The 14,400-nt window shown below is 48.3% G+C and overlaps 3 protein-coding genes across 3 annotated transcripts; 1 reads left to right on the forward strand and 2 right to left on the reverse strand.

The window, feature by feature from the left end:
- Positions 1 to 946: 946 nt before the first annotated feature.
- Positions 947 to 2,357, forward strand: BDV27DRAFT_147439 (putative C2H2 finger domain protein; the record flags this gene model as incomplete). Its single annotated transcript, XM_032070737.1, has 3 exons — positions 947 to 1,313; positions 1,367 to 1,506; positions 1,572 to 2,357. 3 exons carry the CDS (start codon positions 947 to 949, stop codon positions 2,355 to 2,357), a joined length of 1,293 nt encoding a protein of 430 aa, XP_031924982.1.
- An 849-nt stretch (positions 2,358 to 3,206) lies between these two features.
- On the reverse strand, positions 3,207 to 5,874 carry BDV27DRAFT_132338 (RMD1 family protein). The gene is made up of 4 exons (XM_032067853.1): positions 5,576 to 5,874; positions 3,950 to 5,477; positions 3,707 to 3,892; positions 3,207 to 3,657 (listed from the first exon to the last, which is right to left on the reverse strand). The coding sequence occupies exons 1-4, from the start codon at positions 5,624 to 5,626 to the stop codon at positions 3,428 to 3,430; spliced, it is 1,995 nt and encodes a 664-aa protein (XP_031924983.1). The 5' UTR covers positions 5,627 to 5,874; the 3' UTR covers positions 3,207 to 3,427.
- Positions 5,875 to 6,420: 546 nt separating this feature from the next.
- BDV27DRAFT_132339 (uncharacterized protein) lies at positions 6,421 to 9,614 on the reverse strand. The gene has a single exon (XM_032067854.1). The coding sequence runs from the start codon at positions 9,052 to 9,054 to the stop codon at positions 6,904 to 6,906; it is 2,151 nt and encodes a 716-aa protein (XP_031924984.1). The 5' UTR covers positions 9,055 to 9,614; the 3' UTR covers positions 6,421 to 6,903.
- Positions 9,615 to 14,400: the final 4,786 nt, after the last annotated feature.

A 14,400-nucleotide genomic window follows, 5' to 3' on the forward strand; every position in this document is an offset into this window, starting at 1 on the left:
CGCATTCTGCTTTTGAAGAGTACACAAAACAGGTGACCAGAAACGTTGGAATCACCCCGTCGGCGACTTCTTCCTGGACATCCGGATATTCCTCTTTACAATCTCCGAGGTCGCGTGGCGGTGGAACTTGTCCCAGGGATTGGTGTGATCCTGCGATCTTGAAAGTTCAAGAAGAATCTGGTCGAGATTTCGATTTCCCTCTCGAGCAGCACCCGCTATTACTCCAGAAAAATACATCTTCCTGCGCTGTCCGACGAGGCTTACATCGTGTCTCAGTCTGCCTGTGATTTCTGAACCAACTTGTGGAGACTACAGTGAGCATAACGCCCCGGAGTCCGGCAGGAATATCGAGGAAATTAGAAGCTCAGTCCTCTGGTAGGAGTGAAACTGTCCTTCGATTGTTTAGTTTTCGGGATTGAAACTATATCAGAGCCCGAAGTTACCCCTGCCTTCGTTGCTCACATTCTTGGTTGCGAAACTTTGGAAACCTCGCCCACGGGGGTAAATTTTTCTGCAGACCCAACGAGGTGAGTCTACTATTTTATGTTTTTTTCTTTGAAGCAAGCGAGTTTACTTTCGGAAACGCTTCCGGATTGACGTCGTTGATTTGACTATCGAAACGATGAACCTAACTTCGGTCTTGTCTTGCATAGTTTTATTGTCTGGCACTTCCTTACGCCGTAGGCAAGCCAAGCTGCACCACTGTCGACCGTAAATTGCACCTCGCGTGTCGCACCGTCAGGACCTGTCAGTAGCTGATCTCACGATTCGGTGGGATTGAATTGCCTTGAAACTAGAAGGTACGCCGTGGAGATTATCCTACGGCTACATCTTAGAGGACTACCGCAGGGTAGCTTTGATTTGTCCTTGACTACCGTCCCTCAGCTCCCCGCTGGGTCGGGTCATGGACATCACAACTATCTTGAACAGAAAAGGTTCTGCAGCAATGGTCGCCGCAGAATTCGATCATCAGCAATTTATACAGAATCCTCATCTTGATACATCATCTCCGAAGATGAAGCCGGAGCCTGGAGTTTCAGAGGCTGGTGACCAGCCAGTACTTGCGTACCCTCCTCACGCGCCCCTCGGCCAAATGCCGAATATGCATCCGGATATGCGATACCAACCGCAGACACACCCGAACCCTGCTCTGCCGCTTTTGCAAAACCCTTATGTGCCAGGGGGGTATACAAGCGCTCCTCCGATGCCGAACGGTGGTGCTCCCCAGGGCAGGACAGACCCTCCACCCAAGACATTCCACTGTGGCACTTGTAGCAAGGGATTCGCTCGACGCAGCGATCTGGCGAGACATGGTAAGACTATATAAAAAAGGTACTATAGTGTTCACCTAACTGACGAAGTGTAGAACGGATACACTCTGGTATTAGACCACACGCCTGTGATTGGCCAGGATGTGGTAAACAGTTCATCCAGCGCTCTGCTTTGACCGTGCATTCCCGTGTCCATACAGGCGAGAAACCCCACATGTGCGAGAGATGTGGAAAGGTACGTGTTGCTATTTTCCATTCGGCGAGGGCAATTGGTCAATAACTAACATTATGGATATATAGCCTTTTAGCGATTCATCCTCGTTGGCTAGACACCGTCGGATACATTCCGGTAAACGCCCCTATAAATGCCCCTATGCCAACTGTCAGAAGACCTTCACACGTCGTACCACTTTGACACGCCATCAAAACCACCATACGGGTACTATTGAGGAGGCAGCCGCAGAAACTGAAGCCAATCTGAGGCAAAATAAGGAGAGGGCGAGAGCCCCCGGTGAGGGAATGTATTCAGAACATGGCTCCGTTCATTCTACCCCATCTCCGGCCCACCACCCTGCTATGTCACCAGCTGGCGAGCTCCCTCCATTGAACATGCCTCGGTCGTCTGGCGAATATTACAGCATGGGAAATGGTTCTATTCCTCCTCACGTGCGCGGAGACTTCCCACAGGCCAGTCCCCGCGCTTCTCCAACGGCAACCTCTCCATCTCTGTCCAGTTTTGGTAGTGCTCCACACACCCGGCCATCGATGACTTCTCACCCGTCAGGTTACGGCCCTCCTCAACCTCTCGAGCCACCTGCCAATAACGATCATCGGCCCAACAGTGTTAGTGGGAGTCCCCACATGACGAGCTTGGGTTGGGCTTCGCCGTCACACGGCAGCATCCCATCACCGGGCTCTGCAACCGATTTCGGTTATTCTGATCCCAATGGTCCAGCATACCCGAACTCAATGCCCCCTCACATGTACTTTCCCAACTCCACCATCCGACGCCCTACTAGCACTGAACCGGAGAACTACGAGATGAAGCCAAAAATTGGCGAGAGTGCATGGTCCACGCCGGTCTAGAGTCTCCATGATCGGCAGGACCTCTGATTTGGGACATAGAGACTTGGTCTAGAACCATAAACCTTACGCAGTGTCCAAACTCGAGCGATGAGTCTGACATCTGCATATCTTTTCCTTTGTTCTGGCATTATTTTCCTTTGTTTTTTCATTACAGGCCTTGCATAACAGCATATTGTTTTTCTCCCTTTGATTTTCTTTTCGATTTCCTTTGTCATACATCGTTGTGGATATCCGAGATGTTATTCTCTTAGCATTCAGTTTGAAGGTGTAAGCGCGCTGGAAGGAGTCCGGGCTTAGCTGATTTGATTCCCGTGTTTTGCTTGTGCTCTCTATTTGTTTCTCCTAATGTGCGATACGACTCGAACGAACACAAAATAAATAAATAGAGAGGTGGGAATGGTTCAGGGCTAGGTTGGACGGGGTTTTTTTTTGGGAACTGGGATATTCTGGTCTGGTCTGCTTTTGTCGTGGGGTTCTGGTATCATATACCATGTTATTCATATTTTTTGTTCTGTGCATTATCATTTTTCTCCTTGTCCCCTTGTCACATTATATACCTCATATCCATTTAATATCCGCCGTACCCCCTGTGTTTCCTCTTTTTCTTGTCCCCTTTGTCTCAATACTCACATTGTTGTAAATGATTCGCCTACTGTATGATATAGAGAAAGAATGTCTGCTTAATTTGATACCATAATTTCGTCCTCCAATTATCAAATTGATATTTCTTGAATTGAGACGGTAGGTAGTACAGGCATGACAGGGTTCATACAGCCAACCAAATTACAATGGGTAAAATGGATGTGTTGGGTCAAATCAAAAGCACTATTCTTCATATCTGATCGCTTTCATTCACATTAATGGGACCGTTGGATTAGTACTTACAGGATTGTAGATATGCTTCGGATTATACTTTGAGAATACCAGCTTCTTTATCTCCCATGGAAACAAAGAATAGCAATACCCTGCATTATTACTATGTACATCATCAATAGACAAGGAGTGAGGAAACAAGGGAATAAAGATGATTATAGGATCCTAATTTGGCCATGACCAAGGAGAAAGTATTATTATGAATTTAATAGCCCCATTGCTGTTGCGTTTAAGCCTGTGCTCGGGACAGGGGCAGGACAAGAACAAGACGGGGGAGTCGGGTTCAGGGCCCGCGAGAAGAGGGCTGCGGCGAATGAGGTGGACGAGGCGCCTTTGCCGGAGGAGAGGAGGCCGAATCGGAGGAACACTTCGGAGGTGGTGACAAGGATGGAGATGATGATTAGGACAATGATGATCCAGGTTTGGTCTTGAAGGGTCAGTTGTTTATTTGGAAAGGGTAGAATGTGGGTACTTACGGGAGGTTTTGCTGTCGGCTATTGAGTCCGAGAGAATTTCGGCGAGGTCGAGGAAGACACGGCAACGTTCGTTTAGGACCTGAATTCGTGGCTTGATTTCGAGGTATTCGCGAACGGCGATATAGAGTGGGTATAGAGTTGGTTCGCTTTCCCAGAAGAAATTGGGGACGTCTAGCATGTTGGAGGCTGTTTGTTGTTTGTAAGTGGGAAACTCTTGAGTATGTAAGCTGCAGGATAACTTACAGAGGTTGACCTCTACTCTGCTTTTGAATAATCTTCCCAGAATCCTGAACACTTCTTCACGTTTCATGCCCAGTTTGCCGGTCATGGCGAGCCTACGTGGTACGTCTTTTGCTTCGGCCATTTGCCTGGCCATGACTTCTTCGAAGAAGCAAAGTTTGGTGCTCTGAGCAATACCATGACTGATAGCCAGTTTTATCATGTGGTCACCGCTTCGTAGTGTAATCATGTCGTTGTATACGCGGGGACGAGAGATTTCAGTCGAGTATTCAAAGTGGAATTCCTCCGTTTCGAAATCCTCTTCCTGCAAAGGCATAGTAGCCAGCGGAATGGGAGTTCCAGTCACGGACGATGTCGCAAATGCAAGATCGGCGAGGAGATCCTTCTCTTGCCTGTCTGTGAAGTTCCAAAACACTACCACGCCATAACTGAAAACAAACATCTCTGCCACGTTATATAGCAATCGTGTCGGCTCCGGTTGTCCAACGGGCGCTTGGCTATGATGCTCATAAGCTGCGCCATCAGTAGCTTCGGCCCTCGTCCCTGAGCCTGCATGATAGCCCTCCTGGTCATGTCCAGGCGTTTCGCTATCACTGTGTTGCGAGCCATGCTCGCCACGGCTTCCGAGAACCGAATGCTCCTCTGCTTCTGGCATGTAGTCTTCATGGTGATCACGAAGCTCATTCCGCTCAATTTCTTCATCTAGGAGAGACTTCCCGCCAGGCTTCTTGACAACTGGGCTACTTCTGAGCCTGTAACCTCCATGACCGGGTAATAACGGCAAATGGTACGCGGTATACAGGCAATCGTCGTAAAGCTTTGTCTTTCCACCATGTCTCTCCTTGACAAATGTCGCCAGGGAACTCATTTTGTAAGCCTGTGCAGTACAATAGGCAGTCACACGGGCCAATTTCTCCGCACGTCGAGCCTTCGGTAATCGCTCTGCGTAACTTTTAGCCTTCTCCGGCGCGACCTTCCGGCGGCGCAATAACTCCTCCTCTGCCAGCAGGGGCGCAATGTCATTGTCAACACCAAAGTCCCCACCAAGCCTCTTCTGTGTCAATAGTCGTTGCCTTACGATTTCGGCATCGATATTTTTGTCCCTCGCCAGTCTCTGAACCAGCTCCTCATCCACAGCCTCCTCATCAATATCTCCCTCTTCCTCCTCATCTTCTGACAACTTATTATCCACTTCTTCCGATTCGGGAAGAAGAACCAATTTCTCACTAACTTTGGTCGACCGAGGGGGTAAACGGGGCTGAGCTGCGAGACGGCCCATCGTTGCCGCAGTACTTACTGCGCTGGTGCCACCGCCGGATGCACCTGCCGTGCCTGCGCCAATTAAGCCACCCGTTGCGGACGCAATACGCGACCGCGGACGGGCTCGCGAAGGCTGGGGTGGATGACGTTGTTGCATTGAGGGGATATCCGATGTATACTGGAGCACGTTGTCGACTGTGATGAAGCGTGTAGACGGAGAACGACGACGGCGTGGTTGAGCAGATGGTTGCTGCTCACGTGAGTCGGTTACCTGAGATAGACACCAGGTGAGTACAGTTGCAAACGCATGTATACAAGGTAATCCGCAACATGCGGTCAAGTGTAGCTCGTTATCATCTCAGGACGTACCAACACATGTGGGCTCCTTTGGCCAGGCACACGGCCTCGTGCGGGATTCATGGTCGCACTGGTATAAATAAAAGGACACGAAGGTAATTGATAAGCTTCAGTAGACTAGATGAGCTGATGGAATCCCAATTGCAGGTGCAAGTCAAACAAAGGAAGGTTTCTTTTTGAAGCGGTCTGCAACAAGCTTCTGGTCACTGAAAGTAATTGATATCAATCAATTTAAAATAGGCAATGGCATCATCCAAATCTAGTCTTCAGTTTCAGAGCAACAAAACCAACGCAGCCATGCTATTGCTGCCTCGGCCTGATGGACAATGAGCTAGAACACAAGATAATGATTCTATCGCCCGTTCACTTCCAAAGCTTCAGACCGCCAGGCAGAAACGGGCCTAAGCCCCGTTTGGATTAGCGACTGAATTAACCACGAAGAATGACGTCGTCGGACGTCCTCTCCGTCCCGGAATTACGGTAATTACAAATGTATCGTTACCAACTCCGAACAATCGGCGAGCCACGTGCGGGCCTTGGTTCAGTGGAGACTAGTATCAGAGTAGCCTAGCGGGCTCATCATTACGGTTGATCCGGGGTAAAAAAGGCGTCGTCGTCAGGTTCACCTTTATTGGAAATCCGTCTTGTGGAAGAGGGGAGTGGGGGCTCCAAGAGTTCTCCACGATCATTGATAAAATGTCCTCTTTACCTGGATGATCCCTCCAAATCGTTGGTGGGGTGTCAATAACTGGGGAGATAAGAGGGGCTTGTCAGCCACAAGAGGGGATCTTGACTGGCCCTGGCTGGCTAACTTTTCCTCCGTGGAGGGGAGTGGGATTTCCAATCAGTCAGGCAAACACCTCAACGTGCGAACTACCGGCTATGCCAATGACGGCAACAGTGCAACATTGTGATGGAAAAAAGGACTGGCGCATGAACTTAAACGCCAAATCATACATTGAACTCCGTTGAGGCTGCGTGGAGAGCTTCCTTGCAGACGATGTAGTAGTATTGCCTTGCTTCATGACAGATCTCTATGTATTGTATTACATGCATGCGTTTTTTGCTACACTGGGGAAACAATCACAAACGCAAAATGCAGTCACCAGACTCAAGTGTGTGATATGAAAAACAGACCATGATAAACGCCTCGAAGCAAACTCAGAATATTGCCTCGTCATGCTAGAAGATTTCTGATGTGGTAAAGGAAAAGAGATGAATAACATAAACATCAAAGAAATTAAGCGGGTGATCTGTTCCGTGAACAACCCGGATCTAACAATGTCACAAAGGAAATTAATAACACATCCCCGTATCGATTTTTCTAAGGGAGTAGTCGTTTAGAGCCCTTCGCGAAGCCGCCGGTCTTCATCCCAGATTTCCTCTTTCATCTGCTGTAGTCGAAAATGCTGTCGCCGTAACTTCTCCAACTCCGCCCTGGGCGGATCTGGATGGGCTGCCATTGTATCGTGCAGTGCACGGTACTTGGCATAGTAGTGTTTAAAGCGCTGCGATTTCTCTCGCAGCTGCTGGAGAAGAATCTCCCGACTGAGAGGCGGTGAAGCACTTCCGGTGCTACCACTCGATGTGCTAACCGCCCGTCGTCGCTTGTGCTCCAAATCCCCCGTGGTGCGTCCCTGGGCAGGAGTTGCAGAAGGCCTGTCTAGCTCCGCCTTCCGCTTCAGGGGATTAAGCGCCGGAGTCGCCTTGACCATGCCATTGGTTTTCACCTGTTTCTTAACGTTGGAGGTGCCCGTAGCTTTGTTTGGTTTGGATATTTGAGTAATCAAAGGTGATGAGGAAGAACTAGAGGAATTGTTCTGACTCGAAGAACGACTGCGACTCTGTAGGTCAGAAGCATTGGTCGGGGGGGATGAGCCGAGCGGCGACGGCTTCTGAGGAGATTTCTGGGCCGGAGGGCGGGAGGATGGTGGCCTCTTCGATGAGGTAGTAGGCTTCGGAGGATTTGGGGGCGACGGTTCGCTTTTGGATTGGGGGCGCTCTGGCTGGTCTACCTTGGGTGTCGGCACATGGGAGGACTCTCGAGGGGTAGATGACTCGGCTGGTTTGGGTGGCGCTTTGGGTTGCGGCTTGGTTTTCTCTGCAAGAGGCTGTTCCGATGCCGATGCATCTAGCATGTCTGTGTCATCTTCATCCGAATCATGAACGTATTCCGCTGATTTGAACTTCCCATCCGGCTTGGACACTGGCTTCCGTTCCGGCTTTTTAGTGACACGCCCAGTCAAGGTGCTGTTTGTCGTACTCTTGGCCTTCGTATTAAACTGCTTCGCTGCGGAGTTGCCGACTCGTTTCTTCTGTGCGTTGGCACCAGACCGGGGGGCTGATGTGGGCTGTGTCTTGGGGGTCAAGCCAGTTCCACTGACCCTATCGGTTTCCGGTCCAGTCGTGTCGCTGTCTTTGCCGTTCTCGTCGGGGTTTTGTACTTGTATCCGAGGAGTCAGCGGTTTCTTGATAGGACCGGTGCGCAAGTTCAGCCGTGACAGACACTTCCCCTTCCCTCGCTCATCCTTGGGAAGAAGCATCTGCCAGAGCTTGTCGGTGCGGGAGATCCGCATGCGATCAAATGCTGAGATAGCATTCTCAATGGCTTCCTGCCGCTCTTCCTGGGACGGATAAGGAAAATTCCATACATCCAACTCTCTGTATGCTTTGTCCTTGAGATCGAACTTCTCCGGGTTGATTCGATTCTCAGCACCGTATTTCCGAGCCAAAGCCGTACAGTCTTCGATGGATGAGCGAGTCTGGCGAGCAAGGAACTTGGCAGATACGGCACGGACGGCAAGAAGGTGAATGAAGGGAACTTTAAGCGCGTCGAGGCGAATACGGTCTTTGTTTTGGGAAAGCGGAGCGGAGGTAGGAGTAAGGGGAGGTGCAGAAGTAGGAGACCGGGGGACACCCAGAGCCGGGCTGGACGACACCGAGCGGTTGGTTGCATTTTTCAGCAACCGGTCCTTCTCCAATTCAACCTTACTCGAGGATTTACGGGCTAAGAGAGCGGCCTGCCTTTTGTCGCCCGCTCGAAGAGCCCTCACCTCATCAATGCTAGTAATTATATGGGTCTTCTTCGATTCCTTTCCCCTCTCAAAGGCGTTCAAGCTCTGTTCGAGGTTGGCCAATGCTTGGTCTGTGGCCGCAGTAGCCTCTTTTGCTTTCTGAACCTCCAAGCTATGGCTCAGAACACCAGTAAAATATAAGTTTTCTTTGTCATTGGAGCTGCTGCTATAGATCTCGGACCGGTGAGTCTCGGGATGAGAGTGAAACGATTGCGATTTGGATCCGTAGTAGAGAGTGGGATGTTTCCCCAAACGGACCCTAGCTGTTTGGTCGTCCCGGAGAGTTTGGATCAGTTCGTCGAGGGTGTTCTGAGCTAGGTTTAGTCGCATGATCTGCGTTGGTTTAACCGTGGAATCGCTCCCGGGGTTATCTCTACAGAGAGACAACCCGGACACTGGCACCTCAAGAGCCGGCATGAGGTCGCGGGAAAGTTGTAGGATAGATGATGGCACCGAAACGAGAGGACGGAGGAGAGGATACGATCGAAAATCGAAAGGAGAAGAGGAATTGAGAGAAGGGCCAGGTAGAGGGTGCCCGGGAGAAGGACGGGTAGCAGCGTGAAAGCTGCAGGTCAGCGGCCGAATACACGGGAGAACGAGTCAGAGCAACACGCCATAGATCAAGCAATGGAGGACAGAGGAGAGTTTGAAAGGGAGTTTGCATATGGAATAGCAAACGAAACTCTTGAGTAACCAAAACCCATGGCAGAAGGGTTGGCCTTGGGAGTTGGGTCTCGGAGGGGAGGAAAAGTGGAGGACGGAGAGGGGAAGGGGAAGGGGAAAAAAAGAGAGAGGGAAAGCTAGATGAGATGATGCCAAAGAAAGCAGGATGAGAGCGTAAGGCGGCCCTAGAGCGGAGAGAGCCAGAAGTGAGTAGTGAGTGGGGAGAAGCGGTATGGTATCGTTCAGGGTACCTTTTCTGGGCCAAGGAGTTGTCAGGCCCGCAGGATGTTTAATCCAATTTGGGTCCGGGTTTATAATACGAATCGTCTTCACGGTTTGATTGATTAATTTATTTTACCACTTGAGTCGTATATACACCTACAGGCCTCCGGTTACTACCGTTTACTATACCTTGTAAGAGAGACCTAACTAAATTGCCCCGTCATAGACCCAAGAAAAGAATGTCAATAAACCTCAGTGTTATAGGTCGTTTGATGCGGTTCCCGGAGGTTGTCGGCCACCCATCATGCGGACTTTACATCCATACCTACCTTTCGGGAAAGAGAGAGAGAAAAGTCGTGTGGCAAGTCAGGGAACGTAAGTATCAAGAGAGAAATCCGTGTTTGTATTATACGTACCAATGGGCCTCCATAACTTTACTGCTCGGGAGAAATAATCAGAAGGGAAAGAAAGGACGAATAATAATAGGAAGGGGGAAAATAATAGTACCATCACTAGTACGGAGAACGGCGTACCGTATGGGAAGGCCCGCCCCAACTACCGTACGGAATGGCAAGGCGGCGGGTATTTTCATACGTAGTCACGGGCACTTCCTAAATTAATAGTGACCTCCGTTACAGAAAAGAATACATGCCAGGATTGACTTATGATGCTACTAGGTCACTAGTAAAGTCTTCTCTTTCTCCTTCTGGAACATTGATCCCTACCAACGATCGATCGGAAAAGCAATCATGAATGGAGTCATCCAAAACCTAGTACTTTGTTGTCTGGAAGTTTCACCTCGATTCTGTTTTGCTTTGTTTTTATTTTAAAGAAACTGGGGTAGGAAAAGGTCGAGTCTTGTCTCATCTTTTATTCTATTGTTCCATTAATAAACATCGATCTTTTTTTTTTTGTCTTTTATTTGTCTCTACCCCGTACCGACGCAAAGCAGACAGAGAGAGAGAGAGCAGGGCCAGTCAGTCATTCTAGGCTGAGTCTGTGACAGCCCCGATACCGTACGCTGTACAACCCCGTCGCTGCAAGTGGTACAGAACCGGAACAGCTTGTTCGACAACGCTATCTTACGCCATGACCATGCCTCTGCCACCTACGCCCCCACCACGACTGACAAGAAAACTGGGTCCAAACCAACAGTCTAGTCCGGAACTCCTCCTTTGTCTCTTGATACAGGTCAAATAAAACAAAAGGAGCATCGGAACATAGGGAGTACTGAGAGATAAGTAAAACACCCAGAGATCTAAGAAATGGATAAAGCATTGTGCCCGTGGAGGGAAGGTGACCAAAAGAAACTGAACGGGCCAAAATGAAAATTTAAAAAAAGAGAACGTCGTGAAAAATACCTGAAGAACTTAATAATCCATCAATGGATCGGGAGCCGGAGCCGGAGCCGGAGCCGTCACGGTGTACGGCGTAGTAAGCATTACAGTAGGTACATACCTGGTACCTGGGGGGAAAACCCGGTGATTGATTGCTGGGACATTAATTCTAGAAAAGAAAGGCGAACAAAAAAAAATGGACTAAATTTCAAAATAGCATAATGCGAATGTGCCTTGCTTTTTGGGTTACTTGGAATGGGAGACGATAATGTATTATTTCTTTGATCCTCGACAGTGAACGCCATCATCGTCACAGGATCAACATCACGGAAACACTGGTTCAGCACGGCAGATCATCCGTCAAGAGCGACCAACCTCGACCTCTTTTTTTTTGGCCCTCCTCTGCCATACCCGCGCGTGCGCAACCCCCCCACCGCCAGATAGAAGGTGAAATGCAAGATGATGGACTTGCATAACAGCTTGCCTTGCTCTCGTGCATCAAAAACTTTGTATCTGTTGGGATGCAGAGGAGCTTCGGGAATGACTTTTTACGAAGGTTCAGACAGCCACCACTTCATGTACAGAGTAGGTATGCCTGTACTCTTTTTCTTTCTCCGATTTTTTTTTTCTTTAAAGAAAATTATTTTTTTTTACATATCACTCTTAGTCAATTCAGTAAATCAAAATAATGCTTTCTTTTTTTTTTCAACCATGTACTACGATCTCCATGCATCTGTTTTGAAGTAGTGAGTACCTATAAGAAATGAAATGACGATGGGGCCAAGATCCCCGTCACAGGTTACAGTCGGCTGGGATCTAACCGAAACAAATCAATGGCTGATCACGCTCTCTCAATGAACCATTGGACAGCAAGCTCTCCTGTGTTTATTACTATGGTTTACAATTCAGGAAGAATCGAAACTCTCTTCAGGCTTTCAAAGGGTAATTCTAAGGTTGCTAAAGTTTTTCCTTTGGATTAATTGGCTCATTTATCACCCTGCCTCCTTACAATCATTCCGGACGAGTAATGAAGGGATATTCAGACGGATAGTTTGAGTTAATAGCTATTCTTGTCCACCGTTGGCCATGAAGGTCCCTTCTCCTCTCCGTGATTTAGGGACAGATGCAATAACTAACCGTAGATCCAATATTACAATCCAATTTAATTTAGTGGTTATTGCGATCACCCAGTCGATTTCTATACATCAATTCGTCTAGACATCTCGAGGTGTCTTTTAACTCCCTGTTATTGGGTGTTTTAGGTTTCCGGTCAATTTACACCCATTAAGTAGGGGCCGAGAAACCCTGTAGGGTAAGTAGAGGTGGGGGAGGAATGGACACTAAAACCCGACTAAGCACCGAATAAGCAGTGAGGAGAAACCAGAATATTGATATTTATTTGAATTGACGGGAAACCTTGAGGGGGTGACATATGTACATACATGCAATACCATCACCCTCCCAAGGTACGTAGGTATGTATGGTTGGACTTGAATGAATCAGGGAGGCGAACCTTGGGCACTATGTATGACCATGTGCTAGAAGGCGACTGCCTCGGCGAACAACGCAATCCAGGTCCTACGTTCAAACATGACTTTTCCAGTCAGCCCTCATGCCTGATACAACATTCGTGTTACTTGATACCAGCCATCCACGTGTTCTGGAGAGGTTCTATTTCACCTCTATCAGATGACCACAGCGAACAAATTAAACCAGGAAAGTCATAATTTCAACGCATGGGGATATATATCACAAATCTCGAGACAGCAGGGTCCTTGTATGGAAGGTACCTACAATTTGCCACCGACCTGTGAATCAGCCTCCCCGTGTTATGATTATTATAGGAAATGGGCTCTGCATGACTGCAGTAGTTTCGTCTTAGCCGTCCCCTAGTAGCACTGTTACCACCCCCCTCCGGACTGCTCAGCAACCAGGTGGCCGGCTTTTCATGGTCGCGCACAAGTTCAGAGTAAACCACGTAAACCCTCAGCCGTGACGTAGAAAAGGGAGTGTGGTCTGGATAGATCATTATATGGATACCGTAGTAGGAAGTTGGGTTTAGACCTCCCCCCTCAGTCTCAATTACAATCTATATTCAGGGTCGGAACATGGACGGCATGGATGCCACAGGCCACTTCCGAGCTATCAATCACGGGGGGTCGTTACACCTTGTCACTCCGCAGGACGCAACCCTGTGCAACTTGCTGGTCGACACTCAGCAGCTGGAATGCTCCATGAATCATTGTCTGGGCTGTAATAGGCATTATCTACTAGTTGGGAACCTACGCTGTCGGCTTGACCCCCCGATGGCTGGCTGCTGGGCGGATCCATCATTGGTGGGCCTTCTCTCGATGCGAGGGGATCCGGCCGTATTGAATTTGTATTGGGGGGAGGAGGAGTTACAAATACCCGATCGAGTCAGTATTCATGTACATACAGTATGTATGTATTTTGTCTGTATGTATTGTGCCTTCAATATGTACGTATGGACTGCCGTAGTTTAGCAGATGGAGACTCAAACTGCCAACACATCTAGGCATCACCTTCACTACGGAGTCAGTAATAGTATAAATGGATAATAATAACAATGAGAATGATAGAATAAATTATATTTCTTGTTCGAGAAAAAGATTAAATTGATGTAATCATATAACAACAAAAAACCCCCCCATCTTTTAACTTATTCCAAACCTGCCAACATACGAGTCCTACTACCTAATCTGGACACCCACCGTATTACCCGACCTACGCAAAGAACGCCCCTAACCCCCTTAGGGAGGAGGAGGAGGTGAAACTAGAACGAAGAATAGTTACGAGCTGAAACGTGCCGAACCCATTTTCATCTTAGACCAAAATAAAATAGAACCCCCAATCCTTACTGCCTAAGGAATAGCTTGGCCGCCAATCATCTGATCCTATCCTAGCGTAGCGCGGCTGTGTCGTTAATTCTCCTACCTCCAGAAAACCGAGGGTGATCAGTGAGGCGCATTCAAAAAACCAGAACTGAGGCTTGGAGGTTCATGAGTGCAGATCGCAGACCCGATATGCTGGCTGAGTTGATCGTATATTTAGAACCTTGCCGAACATGCGGCCATTAGCAAACCCTGTTCCTGGCAGACACTCCAGACAGCCCCCATTGAAGGAGAGGGAATCGACAGGGGGCTCTTTAAAAATAATAATAATAGTAATGATAATAATAAAATATAAAATAAATGTCCCTTTTCACTTATGATACTAGGTAACTACGGAGTACGTAGTGGGTTAGTGGACGATGGCATGGTCGGGTTACCTAGGTGAAGAGTAGGTTTGGGTGAGACGGAGTATTAAATAGTTGCTTTACTAGTAAATACCTTTTTTTTTTTTTTTCTGCAAGCCCACTCCGAAATTCCCATTGTGGATGCCCGCTATTCTTTCAAAGAGCTGGCTCCACGTGAGTGCAACAAAACAATACAAGAATACCAGGTAAATAAGTACCTAGTATTTTAGAATAGAGGAGAGTAATCTAACCCAAATATTAACAGTGTCTTGGAAACCCTGATCA

This window comes from Aspergillus caelatus (assembly GCF_009193585.1).
Source record: "Aspergillus caelatus strain CBS 763.97 unplaced genomic scaffold BDV27scaffold_158, whole genome shotgun sequence".
NCBI classification, from domain to species: Eukaryota; Fungi; Ascomycota; class Eurotiomycetes; order Eurotiales; family Aspergillaceae; genus Aspergillus; species Aspergillus caelatus.